Genomic DNA, 15,534 nt, shown 5'->3' with positions numbered 1-15,534 from the left:
TGGATCGCAGGGTATTCTGGGAAGTGTTGTCTTACAGGCCGGCTCCACGTGGATACACATTTAAGTATCCAAGCGAAACGTGTGAGGCTAGCCCAACCTGCAGTGGAGGAGGTAAGTCTTTTTTCTTTTCTTTTTTTTTTTTTAAGATTCGCTCTGTCTCCCAGGCTGGAGTACAGTGGCGCGTTCTCGGCTCACTGCAACCCCCGCCTCTCGGGTTCAGGCAGTTCTCTGCCTCCGCCTCCCGAGTGGCTGGGATCACAGGCGTCTGCCACCATGCCCGGCTGATTTTTTGTATTTTTAGTAGAGACGGGGTTTCACCGTCTTAGCCAAGCTTGTCTTGAACTCCTGACTTCGTGATCCACCCGCCGTGGCCTCCCAAAGTGCTGGGATTACATGCGTGAGCCAATGCGCCCGGCCCAAGTCTTGAGGGAAACTTCTGGATGCCTGGGTTTACCCAGATGGAGGTTTCAAATAGGCAATTAGATACACAAGTCTGTCTCTCCCCAGGTGCGAAACCTCGAGCAACACCACTATTCCGTTGATTTCTCGTCCCGCCCCCTTGGGCTTCAGAAATAATTCTGGGCTGGTGATTGGCTTTCCCTTGGCGACCCCGCTGCCTGATGGGCTTGGCCTCGCTTTCACCCCTCCTCTGACACGAGCCTCTCGAGCTTCCGGGCCAGCTGCTCGGTGATTGGCCGAAGCAGTGACTGGACGGCCGCGGACTGGCTGCGCTCATCAGCGGGTTGAGCGACTGGAGCGAGGGGAGCAGCTGGGCTAAGATGGCGGCCGTTGAGGGCCCTGTGGGCGACGGCGACCTGTGGCAGACCTGGCTTCCTAACCATGTAGTGTTTTTGCGGCTCCGGGAGGGACTGAAAAACCAGAGCCCAGCCGAAGCTGAGAAACCAGCTTCTTCGTCATTACCTTCATCGCCGCCGTCGCAGTTGCTGACAAGAAACATGGTCTTTGGCCTTGGCGGAGAGCTCTTCCTGTGGGACCGAGAAGACAGCTCCTTCTTAGTCGTTCGCCTTCGGGGCCCCAACGGCGGCGGTGAAGAGCCCGCCCTGTCGCAGTACCAGGTACTGCCGAGCCTTTCTTGGAAGTGACCCTCACCGGGATCTGAAGTAGTTTTTTTCGTTGTTCCTTTCATCTCGTGGCAGGCGTTCCAGCGGATTGACTCCAACACTGCCAGTCGCGGTCGCGGGGACTAAGGCTCTTTATATGCTTACGGCCTGGGAGTCTGGGAACAGGGAAAGGGCCATGGAATAATGAAAATACTAGTGAGGGTTGAGTGCCCTGGCCAAAAAGCAAGCAAGCTAAAGGGACGGAGAACGAGTGGGCGGAGTTACTATTTTTAGTTTGGTCGGGAGAAACCTATTTCATGATGTGTTGCTCATAATACGTATAAATCGTAACTTTCTCTTGCGTTCTGCACTGCAAGTCAGATAGTAGATTTCAAAGCACCACGTTTCGTGCTTGACATGGAGGAGGAAGTCTTTGTTAATTCTCCGCCTCCCCCGCCACATCGCTTTAGAAAATAAAGCCATACCCAAAATTGGGATTTTTGTGAAAGTGGGTGTGATCCAGAAAGTATTACAGACTTGTTGTGATCAAAGATTGGTTTATGGAAATGTTTATTTGTAATACATAGATTCTCCTCCTTTAAAGATTGCAAAGTAAAGAGCTTGGGTACCCAGTCTAAAGTATGACATCTGTTGTGAACCCGGTCCAGTTCTTGCTACCGAGAAGTGATTTCATTTTAATAAGATGCTAGCAGTGCTTCTGCAGTTTTGAAAATAGGACAAGAGTCTGCAGTCTTATATAAAATTTCAGTTAAAAATAATTATCGGCCGGGCGCGGTGGCTCACGCCTATAATCCCAGCACTTTGGGAGGCCGAGGCGGGTGGATCACGAGGTCAAGATATCGAGACCATCCTGGTCAACATGGTGAAACCTTGTCTCTACTAAAAATACAAAAATTAGCTGGGCATGGTGGCGTGCGCCTGTAGTCCCAGCTACTCAGGAGGCTGAGGCAGGAGAATTGCTTAAACCCAGGAGGCGGAGGTTTCGGTGAGCCGAGATCGCGCCATTGCACTCCAGCCTGGGTAACAAGAGCGAAACTCCGTCTCAAAAAAAAAACAAACATCAAGGCCGGGCGCGGTGGCTCACGCCTGTAATCCCAGCACTTTGGGAGGCCGAGGTGGGTGGATCACCTGAAGTTAGGAGGAGTTCAAGACCAGCCTGGCCAAAGTGGTGAAACCCTGTCTCTACTAAAAACACAAAAGTTATCCAGGTGTGGTGGCGCGCACCTGTAATCCCAGCTGCTCAGGAGGCAGAGGCAGGAGAATCGCTTGAACCTGGGAGGCAGAGGTTGCAGTGAGTGGAGGTCTTGTCACTGCACTCCAGCCTGGGGGACAGAGCAAGACTCTGTCTCAAAAAATGATAGTAATAATTACCAAATGTTCATCACGCAGTATTCTAATAATATTCTATACTTCTTTGTTGCATTTGACACAATCATAATTATTTTTAATTATTTTCTGTCTTTTTTTGTTTTGTTTTAAAGACGGTCTCGCTTGTTGCCCAGGCTGGAGTGCAGTGGTACAATCTCTGCTCACTGCGACTACCACCTCCTGGATTCAAGCGATTCTTCTGTCTCAGCCTCTCAAGTAGCCTGGATTATAGGCCTCCGCACAATACCTGTCTGCTTTTTGTATTTTTAGTAGAGACAGGGTTTCGCCATGTTGATCAGGCTGATCTGGAACTACTGGCCTCAGGTGATCCACTGGCCTCATCCTCCCAAAGTGCTGTGATTCCAGCCTTGAGCCATAGCACTCTGCCTCTGTTGTCTTTTCTAGACTATAAGCCCAAGGCAAGGGCTGAGTCTGCCCTTCTCATTTTTACAAAATTTATTTTATGTTTTATTTTTGAGTCTTTCTATGTTGTCCAGGCTAGAGTGCAGTGGTGTGATCACAGCTCACTGCAGCCTCTACTGTCAGAGGTCAAGTGATCCTCTCACTTCAGCCTCCGGGAGTAGCTGAACTATAGGCAAATGCCACCATGCTTGGCAATTTACTCATTTTTATATGTCCAGCATGCAAAAATGCTGGAGTGCCCAGAATTTATAAGCTCTCAGTAAATACTGGTGACTATCTCAATAGCATTCACTCCTCCAGAAATCTCAAAACCTTAGGGATGAGGAAGAAAGCAGCTTATTGTGAGTTATAACTTTGGATGTTAAAAAAAAAAAAAAAAAAAGCAAGAGTAAGCCGGGCATGGTAGCTCTAGCCTATAATTTGAGCACTTTAGGAGGCCGAGGCTGAGGTGGGTGGATCGTGTGAGCACAGGGACAAGTGTTCGAGCCTAGCCTGAGCAACATGATGAAACCCCCATCTCTACAAAAAAAAAAACAAAACATTTTAATTAGCTGGGAGTGTTGGCACCTGCCTGTAGTCCCAGCTCCTCGGGAGGGTGAGGTAGGAGGAACATCTGAGCCCCCAAATAAAGGCTGCAGTGGGCTGCCACTGCAGTCCAGCCTGGGCACAATCAAAATTCTGTCCCCCCAAAAAAAGAAAGCATGAATAGTGACTTTAAAACAACAACAGCAGCCTAAATAGTATGACTATCATGAATGAACTAAAGTGATTGAATTGTCTATGTAGCAAAAGAAAGGTGGCCTCTGTTTGGTGTGAGTTTGACTAGAAAAATCAAGCAGAAAGGAGAATGGGTGTTGAGTATAGGGAAAGAAGGAAAACTGAGGAAAAACAATTTGGTTAGAATCATCAGGGCAACTAAAAAACAAAACCAGGCTTACAGACATTAGCAGTTGAAAAACAAGAGCATTTCAAGAAAACAAACAATTGTACAAGGACACAGAGGCATGGCAAAGAAGGATAATATCCCAGAAATACAAATTATTCTGTTTGGAATGTGAAGTACAAGCAGGGGAGTGGTAGGGTGCAGCTTGATTATAAGTGTAAGGTTGGCTGAGAGAAAAAAGAATAAACCCAAAGTCAGGCAAGCAAGTTTTATTAATCCGCTGGTCTGCCCCAGAGAAAGAAGGATAGACTGAAAGTCAGACAAGCAAGTTTTACTAACCTGCCAGGCTGCCCCTTAACAGTCAGAGGAGACAGCCCCGAGCTTATAAAACCAGGGATTTATATGGGATGAGAGGGGCCTACTGGAGTTTCAGGCCTCAGATAATCTAATCTATCAGCTTGTAATAGGCACAGAGATAGTTTGTGACAGACAGAATACATCATCCTGTGACTTTTGTTCTGTGGCAGTGGTTTTAAAAAAAACAGGATTTTACAGGTATGTGTAAAACAGGAATTCACAAATATGGATAACAAACATTTGTTTACCCTGTCCTCCCCAAAGCTGACCAGTTGGCTGTAATCAAGCTTTGCTTAATTGTAGCACCTAGATAGGAGTTCAGGAATGCAGCTGCAGAGCAGTCAGATTGGGGGTGGGGTCAGCTTGCTTGGAGGGGGTTTTCTGAGGCAGCTTGACCCTAACAATAAGATAGATCATTATGTGTAATAGTCTCTATTTATTAAGGTAAGGAAATCTGATGCATATTACCTAACATTCCAATCTAAATGACTGAAAATATTTCATGACTGGGCATGGTGGCTCACACCTGTAATCCCAGCACTTTGGGAGGCCAAGGCGAGCTGATCACCTGAGGTCCCGAGTTGGAGACCATTCTGGCCAACATGATGAAACCCCATCTCTGCTAAAAATGCAAAAATTACCTGGTGGTGCATGCCTGTAGTCCCAGCTACTCGGGAGACTGAGTCAGAAGAATCCCTTGAACTGAGGAGGCTGAGGTTGCAGTGAGTTAAGATTGCGCCACTGTACTCCAGTCTGGCGACAGAGCGAGGCTCAGTCTCAAAAAAAAAAAAAAAGTTAATGGTACAAGTGTGAGTACTTATCTAGAGTTTTATTATCCTATAATTGTAGTAAAGTATTACTGTGGTTTCAAGTAACTTCCATCTATATTCATATTAAAATTAACTGTATTGACTGGTTTGCTTTAATTTTCAGAGATTGCTTTGCATGAATCCACCCCTGTTTGAAATCTATCAAGTCTTGTTAAGTCCAACACAACATCATGTAGCACTTATAGGAATAAAAGGACTTATGGTATTACAATTACCTAAAAGATGGGGGAAGAATTCTGAATTTGAAGGTGGAAAATCAACAGTGAATTGTAGGTAAGTTGTATAATATTTATTTGTATTTTTTATGATATATACGGAAAATTGTTCAAGACCAGTGATTCTTTTTTTTTTTTTGAGACGGAGTTTCGCTCATGTTACCCAGGCTGGAGTGCAATGGCGCGATCTCCGCTCACCACAACCTCCGCCTCCTGGGTTCAGGCAATTCTCCTGCCTCAGCCTCCCGAGTAGCTGGGATTACAGGCACGCGCCACCATGCCCAGCTGATTTTTTGTATTTTTAGTAGAGATGGGCTTTCACCATGTTGACCAGGATGGTCTCGATCTCTTGACCTAGTGATCCGCCCGCCTCGGCCTCCCAAAGTGCTGGGATTATAGGCTTGAGCCACCGCGCCCGGCCAAGACCAGTGATTCTTAAAGCATATTTAGTATACTACTCTTGAAACATTAGAGCATTCCTCATGGTCTGCAGACTGGCTTCTTACGTTATCAATGTTTATAGTATGTGTGTGATTGTACTTTTATTCTACCTTAATTATCACATTGCTGTCTCTTTGGGGGCTAAACCATTCTTTTAATTAGGTAGAAGTAAAATTTTGTAAATGTAGTTACTGTCAGCCAGAAATTTGCTGGCATATAAGTTTATTTTATATACATATATAATTTTTTTTTCTTTTTGAGATGGAGCCTTGCTCTGTCACCCAGGCTGGAGTTCAGTGGCTCAGTGGCACAATCCAGTTCACTGAAACCTCCGCCTCCTAGGTTCAAGCAATTCCCATGCCTCAGCCTCCCGAGTAACTGGGATTACAGGCGAGCACTACCATGCCCAGCTAATTTTTTTATTTTCAGTAGAGACGGAATTTGACCATGTTGGCCAGGCTGGTCTTGAACTCCTGACCTCGTGTGATCTACCTAACTCAGCCTCCCAGAGTGCTAGGATCACAGGCGTGAGCCACCACGCCTGGCCTATTTTTATATAATTTCTTTTTCAACAAATCCAAAAAAGTGAGTCTGAAAGATCTACTGAAAAGAGTACAGATGCTTTTCAACTTATGATTGGGTTATATCCCGATAAACCCAGTGTACACTGAAAATGCATTTATTGTTGACAACACAGCAGATGATCCCTGATTTAGAATAGTTCGACTTGGTATTTTTCAACATTATGATGAGCTCCTTGATTTATGATGGGTTATGTCCTGATAAACCCATTGTAAAGTTGGGGATCATCTATATAAAGTAGAAACCTAACTTTAGCTCCACAACTTATAAGTTGAATCCCCTTAAACTTTTTATTTTCTAAATCTCCGTTTCCTTATTTTAAAAATAGGATTGATAATATCTGCCATTGTAATTTCCTTATAGGGTTAGTAAAAGGATCAAATAAGATACTGTATCTGAAAACACTTGTACTGTAGGAAATATGTATCAAAAATCCTAAGTCAAACCATCCTAAAATGTACGTATATGTATAAAATATACTATAATTTTGGGCTAGGCATGGTGGCTCACACCTGTAATCCCAGCACTTTGCAAGGCCAAGGCAAGGCAGATGGATTCCCTGTGCTCAGGAGTTTGAGACCATCCTGGGCAACATAGTGAAAGTCCATCTCTAATAAAATATAAAAAATAGCTGGGCATGGTGGCACGCACCTATACTCAGGAGGCTGAGGCAGGAGAATCGCTTGAACCCTGGAAGAGGAGGTTTCGGTGAGCTGAGATCACACCATTGCACTCCAGCCTAGGCAACAAGCGAAACTCTGTCTCAAAAAAAAAGTTCCTTTAGAAGATTTTTCATCCAAGTTGTACAAAAAGTTTTGGAAATTATTATCTTTATTTTAGTACTACTCCAGTTGCTGAGAGATTTTTCACCAGTTCTACCTCTCTGACTCTAAAGCATGCTGCATGGTATCCTAGTGAAATACTGGATCCCCACATAGTGCTGTTAACATCAGACAACGTAATAAGGTAAATTCTATTCTTATCTCTCTTGAAGCCTTATGAGTGGGAAAGCTCTGTTCCTGTTTGCCAAGTAACAGCTCAACATAGAACGAAATGAGTCATTGAATCAGTGCTTTTATTTGATGGCTGTTGTAACCCATTCTCAATCATAAAAATTGCTTAACTGGCCTAACCTAACGACTTAATTACTGCTATTTCTTCTCAACTGGTTTTCTTGCCTCCAAGTATCTCTTAGTTTAATCCGTTAGAATAAACTTTCCAAAACTCTTCCTTTTGGTGATAATGTAGCGTAAAGGAAGGAGGATATAAGTATAAATTGAGAGATCTAAATTCTTATCCCACCTTCTTGTCTGTTATCTTTGAGATCTTGAACTTCTTTTTAGGGGTAGGGGCTCAATTTCCAGTCTTTTAAGTTGAGCAGATTGATTCAGTAGTTTTTAAAGCCCCTTCCACGCTTTGCACTCGGTGATTAAATGCCCTGATCCTACGTAGATTTCTATATTATCGCTGAACTTTCTAGATTGGCCTTATGTAAAAAGTTATTGGGAGGACTCAGCAGAGGTACAGATACCTCCAGTTTTCTTTTTCTTTTTTTTTTTCCCCACCACCCTACCCCCCAGTTTTATTTTTCTTAATCACTGCTTTAACTGTGCTCTACTAAATCTTCCTTCACTGCTGAATGGCTGACCCCTTAATGGTATCTTATACAGATCCCCGTAGCTTTCTGGTTACTTCTAGTTATGAAAACAGTGTGTCCAGTTTAAAACTCTTGATCATGGCCAGTTGCATCGGCTCACACCTATAATCCCAGTATTTTGGGAGGCTGAGATGGGAGGATTACTTGAGCCTCTGAGTTCAAGACCCAATCTGGGCAACACAGTGAGATCCTGTCTCTACAAAAAATTAGCTGGGCATAATGGCATGTGCCAGTAGTCCCAGCTACTCAGGAGACTGAGGTAGGAGGGTTGCTTGAGCCCAGGAGTTTGAGGCTGCAGTGAGCCATGATTGTACCACTGCACTCCAGCCTGGGTGACAGTGAGACCCTCTCTAAAGAAAATAAAAATTTCAAAAGCTGTTTGATCTCAAATCTATTTCACAACTATGTCCTGGGTCTTTTATAGGTCAGACCTGTGTTTTGTGGGATCAGAAGTGATCAGAGAATGTGCGGTCTATTCTTTCATTCTTCCTCCTATCCCAGCCCTTTAGGGTATGGGGTGAAGTGTAAGGAGTAGGGTTGCCTCCTCCTTCCTTCAAATCTATCTCCTTCAGTGTGGGGTAGGGGAGTGGGATAGGTGAGGTAGAGATCTTACCTAACTGGTAGCCTGTGAGTGATGGGGAAGTATGCCTGATTTTGTTTTAATCTAGTTCTATCTGTCACTAATGAACTCTGTTAATGTAGTGGTAGTCTCTGCATAGATGGGGTGTGTGTATGTGTGTATGTCCGAGAGCAGTGTTTAATTTCCAGCTCTCTCCATCACTGAGAAGCTCTGGCTCCCATTGGCCTCCATCAGTTCTTTATGCCCTGAATCATTTCTCAGGATGGGGTATAGTACACCTTATCTACAGGGTTCCAAGACCTCCCAGTGAAGGCCTGAAACCGTAGATAGTATTGAACGTGATGCGTACATTGCAATGTTTTTCAATCTAATAACTGAGACAGCTACTAAGTGACTAAGGGCTGTTCAGCTAGGAAGTGGCACCAGTCTCCCTTATTATTGGTAGCTCCACATCTGGCTATTTCCTAGAGCCTTCTCTGCCCACTCATTTGGCTTTGGAGTTCCAGGCAGAGAAAGAGGGGAGGGAAAATCTTCCCATTACAAACATTATACTGTACTCCTAAGGACTCTTTGACATCCTCTCTTCGTAGTCTTGCTTTATATACTATGATGGAAACGGAGATGGTGGGAAGATAGCATAGGTACAATTCTTAAACCTCAAAGGAAGTATCTGGCCCCAAATACTGAAGGTTATTTTTAAAAATATATGGTACTTAACACTTCTGTTTTCCTAAGCTTTGGAGCTTTTTGGCAATTTCAGAGCAAAAGAAAATTTTCACTGAATGCCCTGTAGCACTTTTTCTTTCACTGTTCCCCAGTACAATATTATTGTCTAGTATTTATGTGTATTTTGAAGTTAGGAATGCTTATAGGAACCTAGGAAGACTGTAATAAATGTGTAAGCAAATGGATCAAATTATCATTAAAAACATTTATTAAATGCTTATGTGGCATTTTGCTGATATTGGAAGAAACCAAGTTTAAAAATTCTTAGTGGCATCAGACAAAATAAGTGACTAATATAAAAAGACTTTATAAGAGACACTAGATTTCTAAAATGGCATTACTAGCCTTTTGAAAATTCTTTCACTTTTTCACAATAGCCATGTATGCTGTGAAATATAGGTTACTTTACACTTGATCTTAGCCAAAAGGCCAAGAAGCGGTGAAATATAGATTACTTTAAATTAAAATAATTTTGGCTAAAAAAAATTCAGTATTTTTCTTTCCCTTGAGAAAATAGAGATGACATGATATTGGATCTTTTTTTTTTTTTTTTTTTTTAAATGGAGTCTCACTCTGTTGCCCAGGCTGGATTGCAGTGGCATGATCTCAGCTCAGTGCAACCTCCGCCTCCCAGGTTCAAGCGATTCTCCTGCCTCAGCCTCCCTAGTAGCTGAGATTACAGTTGCGCACCATGATGCCCAAATAATTTTTGTATTTTTAGTAGAGACGGGGTTTCACTATGTTGGCCAGACTCGTCACAAATTCCTGACCTCAAGTTATCCGCCCACCTCGGCCTACCAAAGTGCTAGGATTACAGGTGTGAGCCACCACACCTGGGCAATATTGGGTCTTACATAAATAGATTTTCAGGCTAAATATCACTCACTCTTATCTTATTCATTATTAGCCAGTTGGCATATAATGAATAAGATATGGTTCTTTCTCTGGTAGGATTTGGTCTTATAGGCAGAGTTAGATGTGTGTAGTTGAAGGAAAACTGGCAAGCTTAGGGCAATAGATAACTAGACAAGGCAGGTATAGCTAAGGGCTCAGGAAGAGAGTGACAGAGGTGCAATAGTATGGAATAGGCTGTTAAAGAATATTGGTAAGGATAGAGAACATTTCCTCAGGTCCCTATGAAACCTCCCTTATGTAGTTACAGAATAAATGAAGTAGGCTACTTAGCAACAGCAAGATCTTTGCAAAGAAATAGTTGTGACAAGTGGTAGAAAAACTATTAAGAAAAAACTGACTAGATGGAGAGGAAAGTACACTTTTGGGAAATGAAAGAGAATTTTAAGTGCTAGTTTTCTTCTCTTTTGGTTGCTAGAATTTACTCTCTGCGTGAACCCCAGACACCCACTAAGGTGATTATACTTTCAGAAGCCGAAGAGGAAAGTCTAGTACTCAATAAAGGGTAAGTTTTTATTTGAGTCATGAAATGTTTTTTTAAATTAGTTTATTGGGATTATAAATGCAGTTTTAACAGATTGCAAGGTTTTTTAGAGGTGGCTAATGTGCTTTTGGTAATGTAAGAAATAAGTTTATTTTTAATAGAAACAGGGTTTTGTCATGTTGACCAGGCTAGTCTGGAACTCCTGGGCCCAAGTGATCTGCTCATCTCAGCCTCCCAAAGTGCTGGAATTGCAGGCCCAAGCCATTGTTCACTTCTATATCACCTATGTGATAAAGAAACTAAGATAATATCTTGCACTGATGTTTACTCTCTCTACTATATGAAATTGTGATTTCATTTTAACTGTATTTGTTAGCCTTGTATTGAACTAGAATCTTCCTGAATAACTAATTACACTAAATTGTAAAATATAAAAACAGCATGGTTTTATGATTTGTCTTCTTGATATACATGTAATGTATATTTGCTATAGAAAATTGAGAAAAATAAATCAAAGTATTAAGAAAATGAAAATCTTTTTGTAATCTCCTATAGCCTGTCTCAATACAGCAGCCAAAGTGATCCTTTCAGTTTAATCAGATCATTCTACTTCCCTGTTCTCCACACCCCATTGATTTCCCAGAGTCCTTACCTATAAAGGGCCAACAGGTATGCCACCTGATTGCCTCTCCACCTTGATTCCTCCCATGTGCCCCAACTCTCTAAGCTCTGGTAACCTTGGCCTCCTTGCCATTCCACAGACATCAAGCATCTTCTACCTTAGAGGCTTTGCTCTTCACCTCAATTGCTCCTTCCTTAGTGAACCACAGACTTGCTTTCTTCCTTCCTTCAGATCTTTGCTCAAATATCTTATCAGAGTCTTTCCCATACCAACTAAAGTAGCACCTCCATCAGTATCCTCTTACCCTACTTTCTAACGTTTTCTGAGTTTATATTCCATCTTTATTTCTTCTCTTTTTGTGGTATGTCTCTTTCTAAAGGGTAGGGCATTTGTTTAATTCACTGATATATTCCCAGGCTCTAGAAAAGTGTGTGGCAGAGTAGGTGCTTTGTATGTATTGGTAGAACTTACAGATTCTGCTGCTCAGAGACAACTTTTCATGTGTTTTCCTATTTCCTTTTTGCAGTTATGTGTGTGTATGTATAAACTATTTAAGGTGAGAGTAGCACCAAATAATTTTATGGCCAGCTTTTTCCACTTAATTTCATGAGAATTTTTAAATGTTAACATTCTTCATAATCATTTTTTGTCTTTTCAGTCCGTTAATTACAAATTCCATACGTACCCACCTCCTATTATTAGACATTTTGTTTTGTTTTTTTTTCTTCTTTTTACTTTTTGTTGTTTTTGTTTTTAACAAGTTGGTTTTTACATCTCTTTCCAGAAGGGCATATACCGCATCTCTAGGAGAGACAGCAGTTGCATTTGACTTTGGGCCATTGGCAGCAGTCCCAAGGAATATATTTGGACAAAAAGGCAAAGATGAAGTAGTGGCATACCCATTGTACATCTTATATGAGAATGGAGAGACTTTCCTAACATATGTTAGTCTGTTACACAGGTAGGTTGAGGTGGTAACCCACCTGAAATGAAAACTCAGCTTGTGCTCCAGTAGAGATTGTTGACATTGGACTTGGGAGCCATGTTTTTGAGTTTGGAAGTGTTGCAGTCTTCAGATGCTTGGCTTGCATATTTTTGAGAGTTAGTACAGATCATTTTGCCTTTCATTTCTTCATATTATTTGGGTAAGTTGTATAGAATTCTTGGATAATCACTTATGATAGGCCTGGATTTCTGTTCACAAATTCTAGTTAACTGAACAAGTGCTTATTGTTTATCTTATATGAATAAGGCACCATGGGGATGGTTATACATAGCATTCTCTATCTTATGCCCCAGTTGTGGGGAGAAAGACATATATACACATGAAAAAATACTTATCCATACCACATTATTGGTACGCAGACAGTAAGAACCCAGAGGAAGAAGAGATCATTCTGACTAGGAGGTTAAGGAAATTTTCACAGAGAAGTAGTGAGGTCATGTGTGCCTTAAAGGTCTCATTCAGGATTAGATGAAGTATCAAGGAAGGGTAAGACCATTTCTATCAAGGGCAGCATAAAGTAAAGTATGAAAATAAGCAAGTTTCATTCAAGGTTCAGTTGTTAGACATTCTGGGCTACAGCTGAGGATTCATGTAGGGAGCATTAAATGATTAGAAGTATCTGCCCAGAGAAAATTTGCGGGTATTAAAAACACCTCGATAAAGAGTGAGTGTGGATTTTTTTTTCCGTAGGAATAGAGTAGTATGAAGCCGGTGATGGTTTCTGAGCAGAAGGACAAAACAGTTGGTTAGGGAAAGGACTGGGACAGAGAGACTTTTAAAGAATTTTTGCAAAATCGAGCTTATAGTTTATAAAACTTGGATGGTAGTAGTATGGAGGTAAATGAAATGTAGTTAACAACAAAGGAGGGATAAATAAGACTTAGTTACTATTTGGATAAGGAGTATTCCATGAACAGAAACAGGTCAGTAAAGGCAGCTAATTGGGGGAGAAGATTTATTTTTAAATAGATCAGTGTAACATAGTTTTGGCCCAGTAAAATGGAAATACTCTGTGGACATTTGGAAATACAGGATGATGAGAGACAATGAAGAATTAAAATAGAGGCATGAGAATCATCCGTCATGGTGAGAGAGTCTACAGGTTAAGAATTTATCAGGAAACTACAGAGGCATAAGGCTAAGGGCTAAGCATTAGAGTTTATTTACTTATAAATCTACTTAATAGTACCTATTCAGGGCCCCACTATGTGGCAGAAGATGGAAATACAAGATTGAAAGCAAGGTTCCTGCTGTGTGGTTCCTTACCTACCAGAAGGGCATACAACTAAACCAATAACTATAGAACAGTGTCATGTGCTCAGGGCATCACAGGGTTCTATGAGAGTGTGATAGAGTAAATGAGTAGGCCTGCTCATCTTGGAAGACTTTGAGGAAATGCTATTACAAAAGCTTGGACTTGAAGGATTCATTAGACAAAATCGGAAGTGGTTACAGGAGAGAGAAGAGAATACTCAAAAACCATAAAGATTAGAAAGATGAAAGAGCTCAACAGGTTACAGAATGGTAAGGATTCACTATTGAGTACATTTTCACTGACAGAAATGTTCTCTGCCTTTCACACATGATCTCTCTCAGGAGGATTTTGTGTTAACATTAGTACCTTCCCTTACCCTTTCTCCTCTTACTGCTGAGCCTTCATTTGTCCAAACCGTGATCTACCTAGTACCTTAGTCCAAAACCCAGAAGTTATCTTTTTTTTTTTGAGACACAGTCTTGCACTCTCACCTGGGCTGGAGTGCAGTGGCGCGATCTCAGCTCACTGCAACCTCCACCTCCTCGGCTCAAGCAATTCTCCAAGTAGTTGGGATTACAGGTGCCCACCACCATGCCCAGCTAATTTTTTGTATCTTTAGTAGAGATGGGGTTTCACTATTTTGAACTCCTGACTTCGTGATCTGCCTGCCTTGGCCTACCAGAGTGCTTGGATTATAGGTGTGAGCTTCATCCTTACATTCTGTCAGTCCCAAATTTCTATTGATTTTGTGATTAAAATTTTGGGGAGGTATATACCACACTTGTCCAACTCACAGGCTGCATGCAGCCCAGGATGGCCTTGAATGTGGCCCACCACAAATTTGTAAACTTTCTTAAAACATTATGAGATTTGTTTGCAATTTTCTTTTTTTTTCTCTCTCTCTCTTTTTTAAGCTCATCACCTGTTGTTAGTGTATTTTATGTGTGGCTCAAGACAATTCTTCCAAGGTGGCCCTGGGAAGCCAAAAGATTGGACACCCTAGTTATATACACCCTTCTCTCCATTCCTTTGTCCCTGCTTCAGAACTTTATCATCTGCCTAGGTTATTAAATAGTTTCCATGAATCCCATTTTGGACCCTTCCATGTCTTCCTAATACCAGATTGATTTATGAAGTGAAGTTATATCACTTGATTTAAACCCGATATACTGTACCCAGCAGATAGATTTCAAATAGTTTTAACATAGCATGCAAGTCTGTGTACTTCATAAGCCAGTCCTGAATGTCTGTCTAGCCATTTTGCTATTGTCTTAGACATGTGCTTTGCCTCCCATCATACTAAATAAGTTTCCTTCTTAGTTCCTTGTCTTTCATGCTTACAGGACTTTGCATAAACTGCTCTCTAGCTTGGAATGCTCAACGACCGCCTTCCCAGAAACCATTTTTTCTCTGTTTTTCTTATTTTTGATAGCTTTCTTCATTATCTTTGTATCTTTTTGTCATTTTTTTTTTGTACACCATAAATCCTCTTTTGTTGCACTTATCACATGTTATAGTAATTCTGGTTAAATGTCTGCCTCATCAACTAAACCATCATTCACTGGGAGCATCATCTAGCACTCAATTATAAGTATTTGTCTAATCAAATTTAATATGGGGCCCAAAGCCCTGAAGAGAAGTTACATCTCAGAAGAAAGGATTTGGTAGTCTGGGAATATAAATGGTAGTTAAAACCAGGCATAGTTTAATAGGCTCTCATTTATGCATTTATTTTGAAAAAAGTCAAATGCATACAGTAGAACCTTGGAGAATACCAATATTTAAGAGACAAAAGTTAGAACAGGACATTAGAAAATTGTATTTAAAGAAGTAGGAAGAGAGAACTAAAAGAAAGAACTGTTAGAGTTGTTAAGGGTATTGAGTAGCAGTAATTGTTAACCCGTGATAAATGCAGCAAAAGGTTAAGTGCCTTTTGGAGTTAGTAAATCTCACAGGTGGCCTTTGCCACAGTACCTTCAGTGGAGTGGTGAAAAGCATAAACCATAATACATTTAGGACAAAGGTTTTCAACGTCTGTACTATTGACATTTTAGTCTGAATTATTGTTTGTTTTAGAGGTGCTGTGGGGGAATGTTCAGCAGCCTCTAGCC

At 41.5% G+C, this 15,534-nt stretch overlaps 1 protein-coding gene across 5 annotated transcripts in view; it reads left to right on the top strand.

Moving 5' to 3' along the window:
* Positions 1-13: 13 nt before the first annotated feature.
* The window catches only part of NUP88 (nucleoporin 88), a 34,679-nt gene continuing 19,158 nt past the window's right edge, over positions 14-15,534 (top strand). For 2 of the 5 annotated variants that reach the window (XM_078374084.1, XM_002748299.7), the window contains exons 1-5: positions 750-1,076; positions 5,047-5,216; positions 7,022-7,147; positions 10,475-10,561; positions 11,947-12,123. In XM_078374084.1, coding sequence (XP_078230210.1) covers positions 780-1,076; positions 5,047-5,216; positions 7,022-7,147; positions 10,475-10,561; positions 11,947-12,123 — 857 coding nt within the window. In that variant the 5' untranslated portion in view covers positions 750-779. Of the gene's footprint in view, positions 112-749; positions 1,077-5,046; positions 5,217-7,021; positions 7,148-10,474; positions 10,562-11,946; positions 12,124-15,534 lie in introns of those variants that run through there. The other 3 variants (XM_078374086.1, XM_035301087.3, XM_078374085.1) reach the window with 2 other exon arrangements.

This window comes from Callithrix jacchus, chromosome 5 (genome assembly GCF_049354715.1).
Source record: "Callithrix jacchus isolate 240 chromosome 5, calJac240_pri, whole genome shotgun sequence".
NCBI classification, from domain to species: Eukaryota; Metazoa; Chordata; class Mammalia; order Primates; family Cebidae; genus Callithrix; species Callithrix jacchus.
The sequence above is the reverse complement of the archived record's forward strand: the minus strand, read 5'-3'. Positions and strand labels throughout refer to the sequence as shown.